The sequence below is a fragment of the Caretta caretta genome, chromosome 1 (assembly GCF_965140235.1).
Source record: "Caretta caretta isolate rCarCar2 chromosome 1, rCarCar1.hap1, whole genome shotgun sequence".
Taxonomy (NCBI): domain Eukaryota; kingdom Metazoa; phylum Chordata; order Testudines; family Cheloniidae; genus Caretta; species Caretta caretta.
The window spans coordinates 269,931,739-269,946,701 of NC_134206.1; the positions used below are offsets into that span (position 1 = coordinate 269,931,739).

At 39.0% G+C, this 14,963-nt stretch overlaps 1 protein-coding gene across 2 annotated transcripts in view; it reads left to right on the plus strand.

Annotated features, from left to right (window-relative positions):
- The window catches only part of CDK17 (cyclin dependent kinase 17), a 189,110-nt gene that overhangs the window by 109,884 nt on the left and 64,263 nt on the right, over positions 1-14,963 (plus strand). For both annotated transcript variants that reach the window (XM_048835534.2, XM_048835535.2), the window contains exon 3: positions 14,022-14,186. In XM_048835534.2, the coding sequence (XP_048691491.1) occupies positions 14,022-14,186 (165 nt within the window). The remainder of the gene's footprint in view (positions 1-14,021; positions 14,187-14,963) is intronic.

A 14,963-nucleotide genomic window follows, 5' to 3' on the forward strand; every position in this document is an offset into this window, starting at 1 on the left:
GAAAAAATAGTATCAACTTGATAATTGTGGTTTGTAAACAGTATTTTATTACTTAGATGTTTCGACAGATTTTCTGCTTGGAATGAATATTTTCCGTGTACTTGAGGTCTGCTTTGCTATCCCAATAAGTAAATGTGTTCTGACTACAGGGTGAAAATCCCTTGAAACTAGAAACCCACTTTCCACGAGTGCTGAATTCGACTTAAAAGTGTCTTTGAAATTTGTTAGACTCCCTAATTTAAAAAAAAAAAACCTCTGAACTATGGTTCTGTTTTGTCCCTACATGGAAGAGATCTCTTGTTTTTGGAGTATAATCAGACATCTGAAAAAAATCTTATCTTCCCTATCTCCCAAAATTTGTTTTTTAAACCTTTTTTGTGGTGCTGCTATAAGAGTCACAGTAAACATCATTATAGTGCCATTTTAATCCTTGAGGTACAGGAAGTCATCTGCATCCCCGGCAGAACCCTGTGGAGGATTCAATTTCCACATTCCCACAAACTCCGAAGGCCCTATGTTTCTGTGTACTGGGAACTGGATAGAATTTTTTTCTGGACATTACTATTTAATAAACACCAAAAGGATTGTTAAACAATGAGAGGTATTCCCCCAAACTCCTGCTTAGTTACTTTAACGTTGTTGTTCTCAATAGCTTGGACACTTAATCTTCAGTATTAAATGACTAAGAAAAGTTGTAAATGCTTTAAAACCATAGCTGTAGCTGCAAGAGCAATTTACCGCTTTTCTATATGTCATGTTATATTATTTCATACAGTGGTGTCAATGCAGAACTCCCTGTAAAAGATAGTGGCTAAATTACAGTGTTTTATGTAGTGTTCACCTCAGATCTCCATGACTATAATAAGTTGGCAACTGTATGTCTCTTCTGGTTGTTCTTAGTCTTAAAAATATATATATACAAATTAAAATATATTTTTGAAATATTTCTGCTATAGGGATAAACACCTGGAATAAACAACTGGCTTTTGTAAGGTGAAAGAGTCTTGGAACATAAATCAGCGTCATACAAGCAATATAATGCAAGACACTCAGTCTAAAATAGTCGAAAGAAATATTCAGCTATCGTAATCTTAGATTTTTGCACTCGTAAGGCTTCCGAAGATAAGAAATTAAAGGTTTCATAACATCAGGCTCTGCATTTTCCTATTTCAGTATTACAGGCAGATTATTCCAAATGTTTGGGGTTATAACTCCAAAAGCCATAGTCTGTATTAGGTGCAGGTAAATAAAAATTAATAGACTGGGTCGAGCAAAGGGCATGTTTGGAGATTGTGTTTGATAAGTGAGCATAAGCTCTTGTTGCTAAGTTATGAATAGATTTTATACAATGTGCCTTTGCTTGGAGAGACTTTGCCAATTAAGTCAATTGTCGTGTCATATTGTTCACATATTGTAGGGTCCCAAGTTCACATGTAAATAGAGGCCTGCAGAGTTTTATGTAATATTTCTAGCCTCTGTGGTACTACTGTATGTATGCTGATACAACAGCATACCAGAATGGATAATAGGTACTGTAGAACAATCTGCTTCCTTGCAGGCTCATTTAGCTCAATCATAGATGGTTGAAAACAACAATTAATAAAGTTTTATCTCATATGATAGAAGATTCCAATTTTTTGCTTGCACTGGTTGAAGCCAATACTCCAAAATCCATGTAGTAAAATCTGAAAGCCATCTAGTTCTTTTTCATCAGTTGAGCTGCTTGGTGGTTGAGGTTGGGTTCTGAAGCTTTTATAAGTTAGGTTAGCAGTGCACCATTCAATATTAATAAATATAATGGAAATATTAAAATTTTCTTCTTCCTCTAATCCACCAGCTGAATTGACATATGTGACAGAGTGTTAGTTGCTAAGGCCCTGCATAAAAATGCCAGGCAATTTCTGCAGACTCACTGGCAACCAGATTAGGAGAGTTTTGTTATCACCAACCCAGAAGAATAAAAGGACTTGGTGTGCTTTACTAAGGGTTTGTCTACACTTGTAATGCTACAGCAGCACAGCTGTAGCGCTTCATTCTAGATGCTACCTACACCAATGGGAGGGATTCTCTAATTAGCCTAGGTAATCAGCCCCCCCAAGAGGTGGAAGCTAGATCAATGGAAGAAGTCTTCCGTCGACCTGGCTCTGTTTACATGGCGACTTAGGTTGGCTTATCTATGCCGCTTAGGGATATGGATTTTTCACACCCCAGAGCAACATAGTTAAGGTGACCTAATTTTCTAGTCTATACCAGGTCTAAGGCAGAGGAACTAGGGAAAATAGGGGCAGGAAAGGGTTCTTCAGGGAGCAACTCTAGAAATTGCCAAGGTCAAGAGCAAGCTTTGAAGATTGAAGATTGCTGCTACTTAAGCTAACAATAAAGGAAAAACAAGGGAGGGGGTAAGTTTGGACCTGTTCAGATTGGGCGTGTACGAACTGTATTAGGAGCAGGGTAGGAATATCACATACTTACTGTTGGTTATTTGCTCTCTGAGTCAGAAAAACACATCCAGATGGAAAATAAAACGTTGATCCCATTGTAAACCTCAACTATACCCTCTCCAAAGTTTTCAGTGCTCAGTTCAGTGCAACAACAAGGATGTTGTGGTTTCAGCAACGGCATCTGGAAAAAAAATAATCCAAGTAACTTTTAAGGCTATGTATTTCATTTTCAAGTGATGCATTTTTGGACGGGGTCAAAAGTAGATAAGAACCTGAGTGGGGGAAGCAGTATTAACATGTAGCTCTTGCCCCTCCCTCTTCAGTGTGGCTTTATAAAAAGTTTGACTAGTAATTTGAGGTTATAACCTTCAGAGGTTAGGTCCTTTTCAGGTTCTAGAAAGCAGTCCTTTCCATTTGTAGATTTTAAAATAATCTTTATACTTAAGCTTTTAAAATATAGTATACTTGTACCATATGAAACACACAGAACAATGAGTAAGAATAACAATCTGCTCTACTGATTTTGAAGGCGTATTACACCAGAGTTTAGGGAAAGCCAACTAGTGGAAAAATTGTACTAAGAGGACTAGAAACTTGGACGTGTTACACCACCAAGGTTATGATTCTCTAAATAAATGGTATCAAGAAACTGGTAATCAATTGTAAGCTCTTCAAGTTTTTAACTTATCTACCTTGGTGTTTGTAAAGCACCTAGCACAACAGAGCCCCAACTCTGATTGGAGTTTTGGGGCACTCTTGTGATATAAGTAATAGGTTTTGCATTCTTTTTTCAACAGGTTCAATATCAGAGACAAACTCTGTAGATTATCATCTTTCTGAAGCAGTTATAGTCAGTCTTTTTCTAGCCTATGACGTCATAGAATATTTAAATAGAACTTAATTTTTAACAAGCTGTTTGGTAATTTATTTACCAGAATAACTAAGTCTAATCCTACTACTCTTTCCAAACCCTCTTCAATGCAAAAGCACTGAACCTTTGGTCCTTACTAGAGTGTGAAATGTGTTTAGTATGGAATGTGCTTACTATTTAAAGTCTCTAACTAAATCCTCAAACTATTACTTCTAAAATATTTGCTTTATCTGTTAATTTGCCAACAGATTGGCAGGGCTTCAGCCCTCAGTATTCTTATAGAGCCTGATCCAAAGCTTATTGAAGTCAATGGATGTCCTTTGAATCAGGCCCATGACTTATGCATGTGTTCTTTGAGGCAGATTCCTGGATCCTCACTGTTGTCCTTTTCTCTCTACCTTTCCTCACTGTCTTTAGTGTTCAATCTCCAAGCCAAAAAAGAAAGAAGTCTATTATTTCTTTAATATTTTATTGGAAAAAATTGTGTTAGAATAATCAGAGTACAAGAGCAATGAAATTCTAACAAATGTAAAACTAAGCACAGCGTCTTGAGTGAGAAATAAATGTTTCTGGTGAAAATCAGTTTCAAAAAGCAATGATTGCATACGAGCTATTGCATTCTTTTTTTATTAGAGAGGTAATTAAAGGTCTGTTTGCTTTTTTTAAACTCTTGTTGAGGTTAAGCCACAAATGCCAAATTCTGACTCGTGATTTTTCTGTTGTCAAAAACCGTTGTGCCTTTTGCAATCATACCAAGCTTCATGGTTGTAAGGGGTGGTTAGCAACATAGTTTAATGTCTGAGAATTGTTTTCCAATGAGATAAGCAATGTCAGGTTTTCTTCCCAATATTTAGGGTTTTAGTAAGGTTTCACTCTTCTGATATCTCTTAGGGTACAAGTAGGGCCCTACCAAATTCACGGCCATGAAACACGTGTCATGGACTGTGAAATATGGTCTTTTGTGTACTTTTGCCCTATACTATACAGATTTCATGGGGGAGACCAGCATTTCTCAAACACGGGTTCCCAATTCAAAAGAAGGTCATGGGGGGTGGAGGGTCACAAGGTTATTGTATGGGCGTCATGGTATTGCCACTCTTTCTTCTGCACTGCCTTCAGAGCTGGGTGGCCAGAGCTCGGCAGCTGCTGGCCAGGCACCCAGTTCCGAAGGCAGTCCCCCACCAGCAGCAGCAGCACAGAAGTAAAGGTGGCAATACTAAACCATGATATCCTTTCTTCTGTGCTACTGCTGGTGGTGGCGCTGCCTTCAGAGCTGGGCTCCCAGCCAGCAGCTGCCGCTCCCTGGCCACCCATCTCTGAAGGCTGCACTGCCACCAGTAGTAAGGGTGGCAATACTGTGGTTCTCTTACAGTAACCTTGGGACTCTCTCACAACTCCCATGTGGGTTAGGACCCCTACAGTTACAACACTGTGAAATTTCAGATTTAAATATCTGAAATCCTGAAATTTACAATTTTTGAAATCTCGTGACCGTGAAATTGACCAAAATGGGCCATGAATTTGGTAGGGCTCTAGGTATAAAATAAGAATATCAAAAAGAAAAGCTAGAAGGATGGGGAGCTACCAAAGGGTATGTCTGCTGTAGCTAGGACTAGGCACATGCTTTGCAGCATGAGTAGACAGACGTGCTAGCTCTGCTGGAGCTAGCATGCTAAAAATAGCAGGATAGCCAGGGAAGCACAGGTGGCGGCTGAGTACATACCCAAGGTCTCTAGGTAGGGCTGTACTCAGCCAGATAGTCCATCTATGCTACACACAGGCTATGCTGATATTTTTAGCCTTCTAGCGTGAGAAGAATTAGTGCATGTCTGTCTTCCTGCTCTCAGAAGCACGCTTCGAGCTGTGGTATAGACATATCCATAGACAGCATTCTCCCATACGGATATATTGTAGTTGTTAATTCTCTCTCATGGGGATCCTCTTTTTCCATCAGGCTTAGAACTGGCTGGGATTTTCAGCATTTTTCAAGTGTCAAAGACAGATAATAGTTCTCCTCCCCCAGTACAGTGTTTGTCTGTGGCCTCGAAAGGTATGCAGAGTGAACTGCACTGACATTATGCCCCTGTCTGCTTCCATGCTTGAAGGCAGAGGTTTGCTCAGCAGCTCTCCAAGTTTTTTGAGGACTTTTTTGACATTGTTTCCTTCCCCCTCTCCCTTTAGCTTTGTCCCTAAACTATGGGACAAGCTATGCCTCTTTGGAATGAAGACAGGGACTCAACCTAGTATAAGATTCTGAGCTGCTTACGCAGCTAAGCAGGGCCCAGCTGGCAACATCAAAGTGTTCCTGTTCCCACATTTGCTGTCATATGCTCTCATTTTCCCCAGCCTAGTTCATTCTTTCTCTACTTCTGCAGCCAGCAAGCCTCAGGTCGGTCAGCAAAGAACTAAATTTGTGCTATGTGGCATCCCCACAAAGTGCCATGGTGTCTAGCTCCTATTGCTAAGAATATTCCAGGGAGGGCCTTAGCACTAGTGCCTTTCACCCTCTTTCTGGACTCACTCTTTTGTATCAACTCTAAGTAGTTTATTGACCCCCAAATGGTTAAAAACCAAATTAATTTTTTGCTGTATTATAGTGTAACTGCTTCACTTACACTATGGAGCTTTACTATCTTTTTTGAAGCATCTTGTACTGGCTACTATTTGAGACAAGCTTTTGGACTAGACAGGCTGTTGGTCCATTTTAATATGGCAGTTGTTATATTTGTATGAGACAACTAAATCAATTAATTATGTACTTCAAGTGGAAATCCTATTAAGAAAGAATTTTTGTTATTGAATCCACAGTTGCTGTTATGCATCAGCAGCTCAATAGTGATGTTAATAGTATACCAACAATTCAGTTTTTAGTTTGATAGGTATAGACTGGCAGAATTCATAGTTTCCTAAGTTGCCAGTGTATGTTTTAAAATTCCATTGGATTTCGATAATATTGCTTGTAAATTTGATGCTCCCAGTTGATAATTTCCTTAAATATAGACATACGGGTAAAGCTGAGACTGTGGATTAATCATGATTTTTAAACAATATACAGAGTAGCTCATATACAATAGTTTGGCATAGGCAGCATGACACATTTATGGAGAAAATGGTGTGTTAAAGCTGTGGTTCTCAGTCAGGAGTCTGGGAGGTCCCTGGGGGGCCGTGAGCAGGTTTCAGGGGGTCTGCCAAAATAAACCAGAGAGCAGAGCTGACATTAGACTCACTGAAGCCCAGGGCAGAAAGCTGAAGCTTAAGCCCCGCTACCCGGGGCTGAAAGCCAAAGCCCGAGCAGTTTAGCTTTGCAGGTCCTCCTGTGGTATGCGGCCCCGGGCAGTTGCCTTGCTTGCTTGCTACCCCCCTAATGCAGGCCTTGGCTTTTAATCTACTGGATATGCAGAAAAACAGTTGTTGTGGCACAGGTGGGCCATGGAATTTTTATAGCATGTTGGAGGGGCCTCAGAAAGAAGAAGGTTGAGAATCCCTGTGTTAATGGATGTGTAATTACATTGAAAGATATATATGTTTTGAAGTGGATCAACAATATGCTTTAGTGGTTATTTATTCAAGGAACATTTAGTAAAAAACGTCACCTTTTTCTGAAAGAACCACCAGTGTGTTCATTAGCTGTAAATATTCAATACTATGTACATTATACAGATTCTGTTTCATACTATGTCCATAATAGTTGACATTAGTGAGAATGCAGGAGTATGAGAACCTCAACAAGTTAATCCAAGTAAGCTGGGATGGCAGCTATATATTTATATCCAAGTTAAGGTTCAAGGTGATTGAATCCTATACTGCTGATGGCACCTTAGAGACTAACAAATTTATTTGAGCATAAGCTTTCATGAGCTACAGCTCACTTCATCAGATGCATGCAGTGGAAAATACAGTAGGGGGACTTTATATACACAGAGAACATGAAACAATGGGTGTTACCATACACACTGTAACGAGAGTGATCAGGTAAGGTGAACTATTACCAGCAGGAGAGAAAAAAAACCTTTTGTAGTGATAATCAAGGTGGGCCATTTCCAGCAATTGACAAGAATGTGTGAGGAACAGTGCGGGGGGGAATAAACATGGGGAAATAATTTTACTTTGTGTAATGACACATCCACTCCCAGTCCTTATTCAAGCCTAATTTAATGGAAAGGAAATGATGCGCAAAACATTAATTTCTGCAAAATTCTGCATTGCACAGTAGCGTAGAATTCCCCCAGGAGTAACATATTAAGTTGATATTTTGAAGATCCCCAGAGGAAGGTAATAAAAATTGTTTGAGAGAGTAGAATTTGTGTGGGTGAAATTTTATAGACTGGAATTATTAATTTGAACAGGAGACAAATGAAGGAGATTTGATGAAGCTTTTGACACGGTCTCCCACAGTATTCTTGTCAGCAAGTTAAGGAAGTATGGGCTGGATGAATGCACTATAAGGTGGGTAGAAAGCTGGCTAGATTGTCGGGCTCAACGGGTAGTGATCAATGGCTCCATGTCTAGTTGGCAGCCGGTATCAAGTGGAGTGCCCCAAGGGTCGGTCCTGGGGCCGGTTTTGTTCAATATCTTCATAAATGATCTGGAGGATGGTGTGGATTGCACTCTCAGCAAATTTGCGGATGATACTAAACTGGGAGGAGTGGTAGATACGCTGGAGGGGAGGGATAGGATACAGAAGGACCTAGACAAATCAGAGGATTGGGCCAAAAGAAATCTGATGAGGTTCAATAAGGATAAGTGCAGGGTCTTGCACTTAGGACGGAAGAACCCAATGCACAGCTACAGACTAGGGACCGAATGGCTAGGCAGCAGTTCTGCGGAAAAGGACCTGGGGTGACAGTGGACGAGAAGCTGGATATGAGTCAGCAGTGTGTCCTTGTTGCCAAGAAGGCCAATGGCATTTTGGGATGTATAAGTAGGGGCATAGCGAGCAGATCGAGGGACGTGATCGTTCCCCTCTATTCGACATTGGTGAGGCCTCATCTGGAGTACTGTGTCCAGTTTTGGGCCCCACACTTCAAGAAGGATGTGGATAAATTGGAGAGAGTCCAGCGAAGGGCAACAAAAATGATTAGGGGTCTGGAACACATGACTTATGAGGAGAGGCTGAGGGAGCTGGGATTGTTTAGCCTGCAGAAGAGAAGAATGGGGGGGGATTTGATAGCTGCTTTCAACTACCTGAAAGGCGGTTCCAAAGAGGATGGCTCTAGACTGTTCTCAATGGTAGCAGATGACAGAACAAGGAGTAATGGTCTCAAGCTGCAGTGGGGGAGGTTTAGATTGGATATTAGGAAAAACTTTTTCACTAAGAGGGTGGTGAAACACTGGAATGCGTTACCTAGGGAGGTGGTAGAATCTCCTTCCTTAGAGGTTTTTAAGGTCAGGCTTGACAAAGCCCTGGCTGGGATGATTTAACTGGGATTTGGTCCTGCTTCGAGCAGGGGGTTGGACTAGATGACCTTCTGGGGTCCCTTCCAACCCTGATATTCTATGATTCTATGATTCTAAGTATCCAAAGTACCAGAAAAAAATGAAAACTGACCAGCTGCAACTAGGAGAGACGCATTGGGTTCCTCTTGGGGTAATGTCCCAAAATGTATTGTTAAATTTTGGGAGAGTTTATACAAATTGAAATCATTGATAGGTCCCATCACAAGAGTAATCCCATTAACGTAATTGGGACTAATCAGTTATTTAAAATTAAGTACATGTGTAAGTGCTTTGCTGAATTGGAGCCAAAAATGTGACAAATAGCTAGTGGGAGCAATGATCATCCCTCATTATGGAAGTTTTTTTGTTTCTACTGTAAGCTTCCCAGCATGGTGCTCTTTAGTGTGTCTCTAAGATAAACAGGTTTCAGAGTAACAGCCGTGTTAGTCTGTATTCGCAAAAAGAAAAGGAGTACTTGTGGCACCTTAGAGACTAACCAATTTATTTGAGCATGAGCTTTCGTGAGCTACAGCTCACTTCATCGGATGCATACTGTGGAAACTGCACAAGACATTATATACACAGAGACCATGAAACTATACCTCCTCCCACCCCACTGTCCTGCTGGTAATAGCTTATCTAAAGTGATCATCAAGTTGGGCCATTTCCAGCACAAATCCAGATTTTCTCACCCTCCGCCCCCCCCCCCCCCCCACACACACACAAACTCACTCTCCTGCTGGTAATAGCTTATCTAAAGTGACCACTCTCTTTAAAATGTGTATGATAATCAAGGTGGGCCATTTCCAGCACAAATCCAGGTTTTCTCACCCACCCCCCACCCCCCTCCAAAAACCACACACACAAACTCGCTCTCCTGCTGGTAATAGCTCATCCAAAGTGACCACTCTCCCTACAATGTGCATGATAATCAAGGTGGGCCATTATGGCCATCTACCAGTGTGATATATATGTCATCATATGTGTCATAAATATAAAGGGAAGGGTAAACCCCTTTGAAATCCCTCCTGGCCAGGGGAAAGCTCCTCTCACCTGTAAAGGGTTAAGAAGCTAAAGGTAACCTCGCTGGCACCTGACCAAAATGACCAATGAGGAGACAAGATATTTTCAAAAGCTGGGAGGAGGGAGAGAAACAAAGGGTCTGTGTCTGTCTGTATGCTGGGTCTTTGCCGGGGATAGACCAGGAATGGAATCTTAGAACTTTTAGTAAGTAATCTAGCTAGGTATGTGTTAGATTATGATTTCTTTAAATGGCTGAGAAAAGAATTGTGCTGAATAGAATAACTATTTCTGTCTATGTATCTTTTTTGTAACTTAAGGTTTTGCCTAGAGGGGTTCTCTATGTTTTTGAATCTAATTACCCTGTAAGATATCTACCATCCTGATTTTACAGGGGGGATTTCTTCATTTCTATTTACTTCTATTTTTTATTAAAAGTCTTCTTGTAAAAAACCGAATGCTTTTTCATTGTTCTCAGATCCAAGGGTTCGGGTCTGTGGTCACCTATGCAAATTGGTGAGGCTTTTTGTCCAACATTTCCCAGGAAAGGGGGGGGTGCAAGTGTTGGGAGGATTGTTCATTGTTCTTAAGATCCAAGGGTCTGGGTCTGTAGTCACCTAGGCAAATTGGTGAAGCTTTTTACCAAACCTTGTCCAGGAAGTGGGGTGCAAGGTTTTGGGAAGTATTTTGGGGGGAAGGACGCGTCCAAACAGCTCTTCCCCAGTAACCAGTATTAGTTTGGTGGTGGTAGCGGCCAGTCCAAGGACAACGGGTGGAATATTTTGTACCTTGGGGAAGTTTTGACCTAAGCTGGTAAAGATAAGCTTAGGAGGTTTTTCATGCAGGTCCCCACATCTGTACCCTAGAGTTCAGAGTGGGGGAGGAACCTTGACAATATGCCAGCAATGCCCCTCTGCCATGTAAATTGGCCAAACCGGACAGTCTCCACGCAAAAGAATAAATGGACACAAATCTGACATCAGGAATCATAACATTCAAAAACCAGTCTTGCAATCTTAATTTCACTAGCTATGAGCACTTAGGCTAATGCACTTCTGCATGATAAAAATTACTCTTATTGAATTGTAGAATGGATCAAACAATCTAAGGTAGTACTCATAACAGTATGCGTCTAACATTTTTGGTGAATTTACTTTTTTATTTATCCAAGCTGCTTCTTGACCATTAATCTGTACTGAACTGATTTTTGTCTTTAGATTTTAAGTTATTTTTGTCTTTAGATTTAAGTTATTTGGCTTTTGTTCTTTTATTTTTTATTATTTTATGTATTTTTTCAGTGATATAATATCATGTAAATCTATCCAAAGGACAATCAGAAATTCTGAAATAACCTTATTCATCCATCATAGAAGTTCATCCCATTAATGACTATAAAAACACTCGTTCATTTTCTTTCTCGTTCATTTCTCATTCATTTTCATAGTCTTCTTTCTGGTCTTCTTTATGCAATACGTGGTCCACAAAAAAAAAAAATGAACTTCAGCAGTTTATGATAAGACAAATACATATAGAAGGAAATGGTTTTCAGCTGTTCACAAAAATTATTAATTTAGATCTGTTAAAAGTACCTTTTAAAACTATGCACCTGTACAAATATAATTCAAACAAAAATATTATATCTTTAATATGAAGAACTTCACAGATCTAACAGTATTTAACATTTAAAAACTCACCATAAATAAAACTCATAACCAGTCAGTGTCAGTCTAAATCTCTCAGATCATCCCACGCAGCAAACTATTATTAAGCTACCATTTGGATTTTCATAGTTAGCATTATTATTTGTTAAGCAGTGACACTGAGATCAGAATTATACAAGACCCAGATGTCTGGTTCCAGTCTTAGGATCTTACCGTCTGAAAGATGGACAAAGATCAAATAAGAACTTAATGGGAGACTTGGAGGGTGAAGATAACTTAGATCATTTTTTAAATAAATTAAGGAAGTGTTGGCATTATAATCATGTGGGTCAACATTTCTAGGCCTTGGAAAATAAGTAGATTTTCAGTATGAATTTGAATGAAAAGCTGGATTGAATGCCTGTTGCAGGTCATTCTAGGCATAAGGAATAACAATGGCAGAAGGTACAAAGATATGAATGAGGGAGTTTTGAGCTTAGTGAGGCTGGCATCACTTGTGGATCCAAAGGTCTAATGTAGCATATAATTAGAAACAAGAATAAAGATTTGGTTGGGACAGAAATGTGCAGAACCTTGAAGATGAGGACACAGGTTACGTCACAAACACATGTACAGCATATTTGCTTCATTCTCTGACAAGTATCTATTTATGAAAGATGCTAATGGAGGAAAACAGCAGGAAGGTTTGCAGCAGTGCAGGCCTGTCTTTTCACTTTCTGTTCACTGTCTAAATTATTTATTTGGATAGTTTTTCTGGAAAGCAACTGACAGGAAGTGATTTTGTGCTTCTATACTATTCCTGTGGAAAGTCAACTATTTCTTAATTTCATTTTGTTTTAATTTATAAGCACATCCTTGTGCAGTTATGTCCATGTGCTTCTTTCTCTCTCCCATTAAACGTACCATAATCAGATAGCCAAAAGTTTTTACCTCCAAGACACTGATTGAATTTAGTTGCTGGATTTTTGCTATATTATTATTTTGGTTTGCCTTTGAAACTCTGCTCTCCGTAAAATACATACTCATGGCTAAATCCCTTCAGAGAGAGAGTGTGTCTGTGTTTCCCAACAACGAAGTTCTCAGTTCCCTCCAGAATCAGTTTCTGGCATAATGGAATAGCATCGCAGATTGTGCCCTATCCCAGGAGACGTGTAAACCTTTGTGATGGACATATCTGCCATAGGTGCATGGAAGAAAGATTTCACAAATTGTACTCAAGCTTCAGTTTCCTATTTGGCAGCACAGTTATCTAATTCCTGAGTGACTATGCTGTGCTAGTGTTCTTTGATCTAATTTGTTCCTGTTAGTAACATACATGTAAATGCAAGAAGAGAACCAGTTAGGGGAAAAGAAAATTGATAGAATCTATAAAGAGACCAACAGTGTACTTAACTCGACTGTATAGGTTCTATTTATCTCTCCAACATGTAAGTATGCATCTTGTACAAATATGTTATGAAGAAGCAGCTAATTTTATAAACCTTAGGGTATTTTATATTAGAGGGCAGGAGTGAGCCCTGTGTAGTAAAGATTATATCCATGTATGTTTGTTCCACGATCAATGCATTTCTCTATTACTGGGGAAAATTGTTTAAATTGACAATATTTCTCCATTAACTTGGTAAATTAATTGAGTTGTCGGGTGTTGTTATAATCTGTTGTATGATGATATTGTGAATGACTGACTATTATAAGACATGTACAAGGGAATAGACTTGAGGTTGCTGAGGGAACTGTTACTCCTCCCTGACTTTTGTGTGATTGCAATATCAAATATAACATTGTTGAAATAATTTTGTACACTTCTTTTCCTTGTATTTTTTAGATAAAATTAAGGTTGAAAGTATGTGTAAATAATTTAAGGGTAGCAATACTTACAAGAACAGTCCTTTTACTGTGAGTAAATGCTGTGTTCAGTTCTGATCTTCCCATTTGAAAAGCCAAAACAAGTATGACATGCTATTCTTGTGTCACAATGTAAGTGGTTAATAGACTTAATTGTAGCATTGCTACTGTGGTCTGAGAGTGGTTTGGTAGACTTTCAGCAAAGGCTTACAGAAAATCCCCAATTGCAAGGCTACTAAGAGGAGAGGGGCTGACAAACCTCTGAAGGCTCGCTGATGAATTTACCCCTCATTCAGACTAGAAATTGCAAGGTTGATATAAACATGATGGTGAAGATGAAGCCATTGCTAAGTAAACTTAAAGGAAATAAATATCTATGCAAACTTTAAATGGGTATCTTCTGGTCTGTAGTCTGCTTTTGATACTTGGGATTTTTGGTTTTATGGTTTTTGTGGTGAGTCTTTTTGTGGAAAACCTACAGTTGTTAAGGAATTGCCTCAATTTCAGATGTTGTGGATCTTCATGCAAGCTCTGGAGTGTTTAACATTTTTTTGTTTGTAATAGTTTTCCAGTAAGGGAATTCCAATAATATTGTGTTCTCCGACTATCTTCAGTACTGAAAAAGTAAAACATCCAGTGAGTGGAGATTATCTGCATAGTAACAATTTTCTCTTCTTTTTCTTCTGACATGTTCCTGAATCTCTCACTTATTCATCGGGATGAACATTTGGGCCTTGGGAATTATAGAGCCTATTGTGAAGAATGGCAGGCCTCCGACGTCTCACAGTATGCACTCATTTCTTCACCAATACACGGGATCTTTCAAGAAACCCCCTTTACGGAGACCACATAGCGTTATAGGAGGCAGCCTTGGCTCTTTCATGGCAATGCCTAGGAATGGAAGCAGATTAGGTAATTTACTATTTTGATCATTTATATATTAAGATAATATCCATATTGGTTCTTCACAGCAGATACAGTTCTTATACTTTAGTTCTAAAGCTGTTCTGGGAATGCAAAAGTGTTGCTAAGTTTGTCATAGAAACAAGACTTTAAATTGTTGAATGTCTCATTTAAGATTTTAAAGAAGACAATTGAAAAAAGAGCATACAGAGTGTTATTTCATGGAAATCGCCCAAGTATCCCTTTAATGACATGTAACAGTTACAAAACATTATCTATTTTAGTGACATCTAAGGCACCTATGATCACAGTATTTAAAAACTCACAGAAGGTACATTAATTGAACATGCCAGAAATTAAGGGCTCTTTGGCTATTTGAGTTGGAAAAAAAATGTGGAATGTGTTTTAACTTTTAAGAAATCTAAGTAAAGAACCATCAGTTAATTCTTTTAATCATAATCACAGCTTGTGTAAATCTTTTTGTTTTGATCTCAGCAGTTGTTGTGATCTTACTCTTTGTGGCAAATAATGATTTTTTTAAAATTTATTCAGTAGTTTGTTATATTGCTGGCCCTAGGCCACCATTAATTTTGTACACTGGCAAATAAAGCCAATTGCTATGAGCACTTTGTAATAATTTAAATTATTTTTATTGAGTTCTTAGTTGGTACTAGGGCTGTCGATTAATCTCAGTTAACTCATGCGATTAACTAAAAAAACTGTTAATATAATAGAATACCAATTGAAATGTACAGTATTAAATATTTTGGATGTTTTTCTACATTT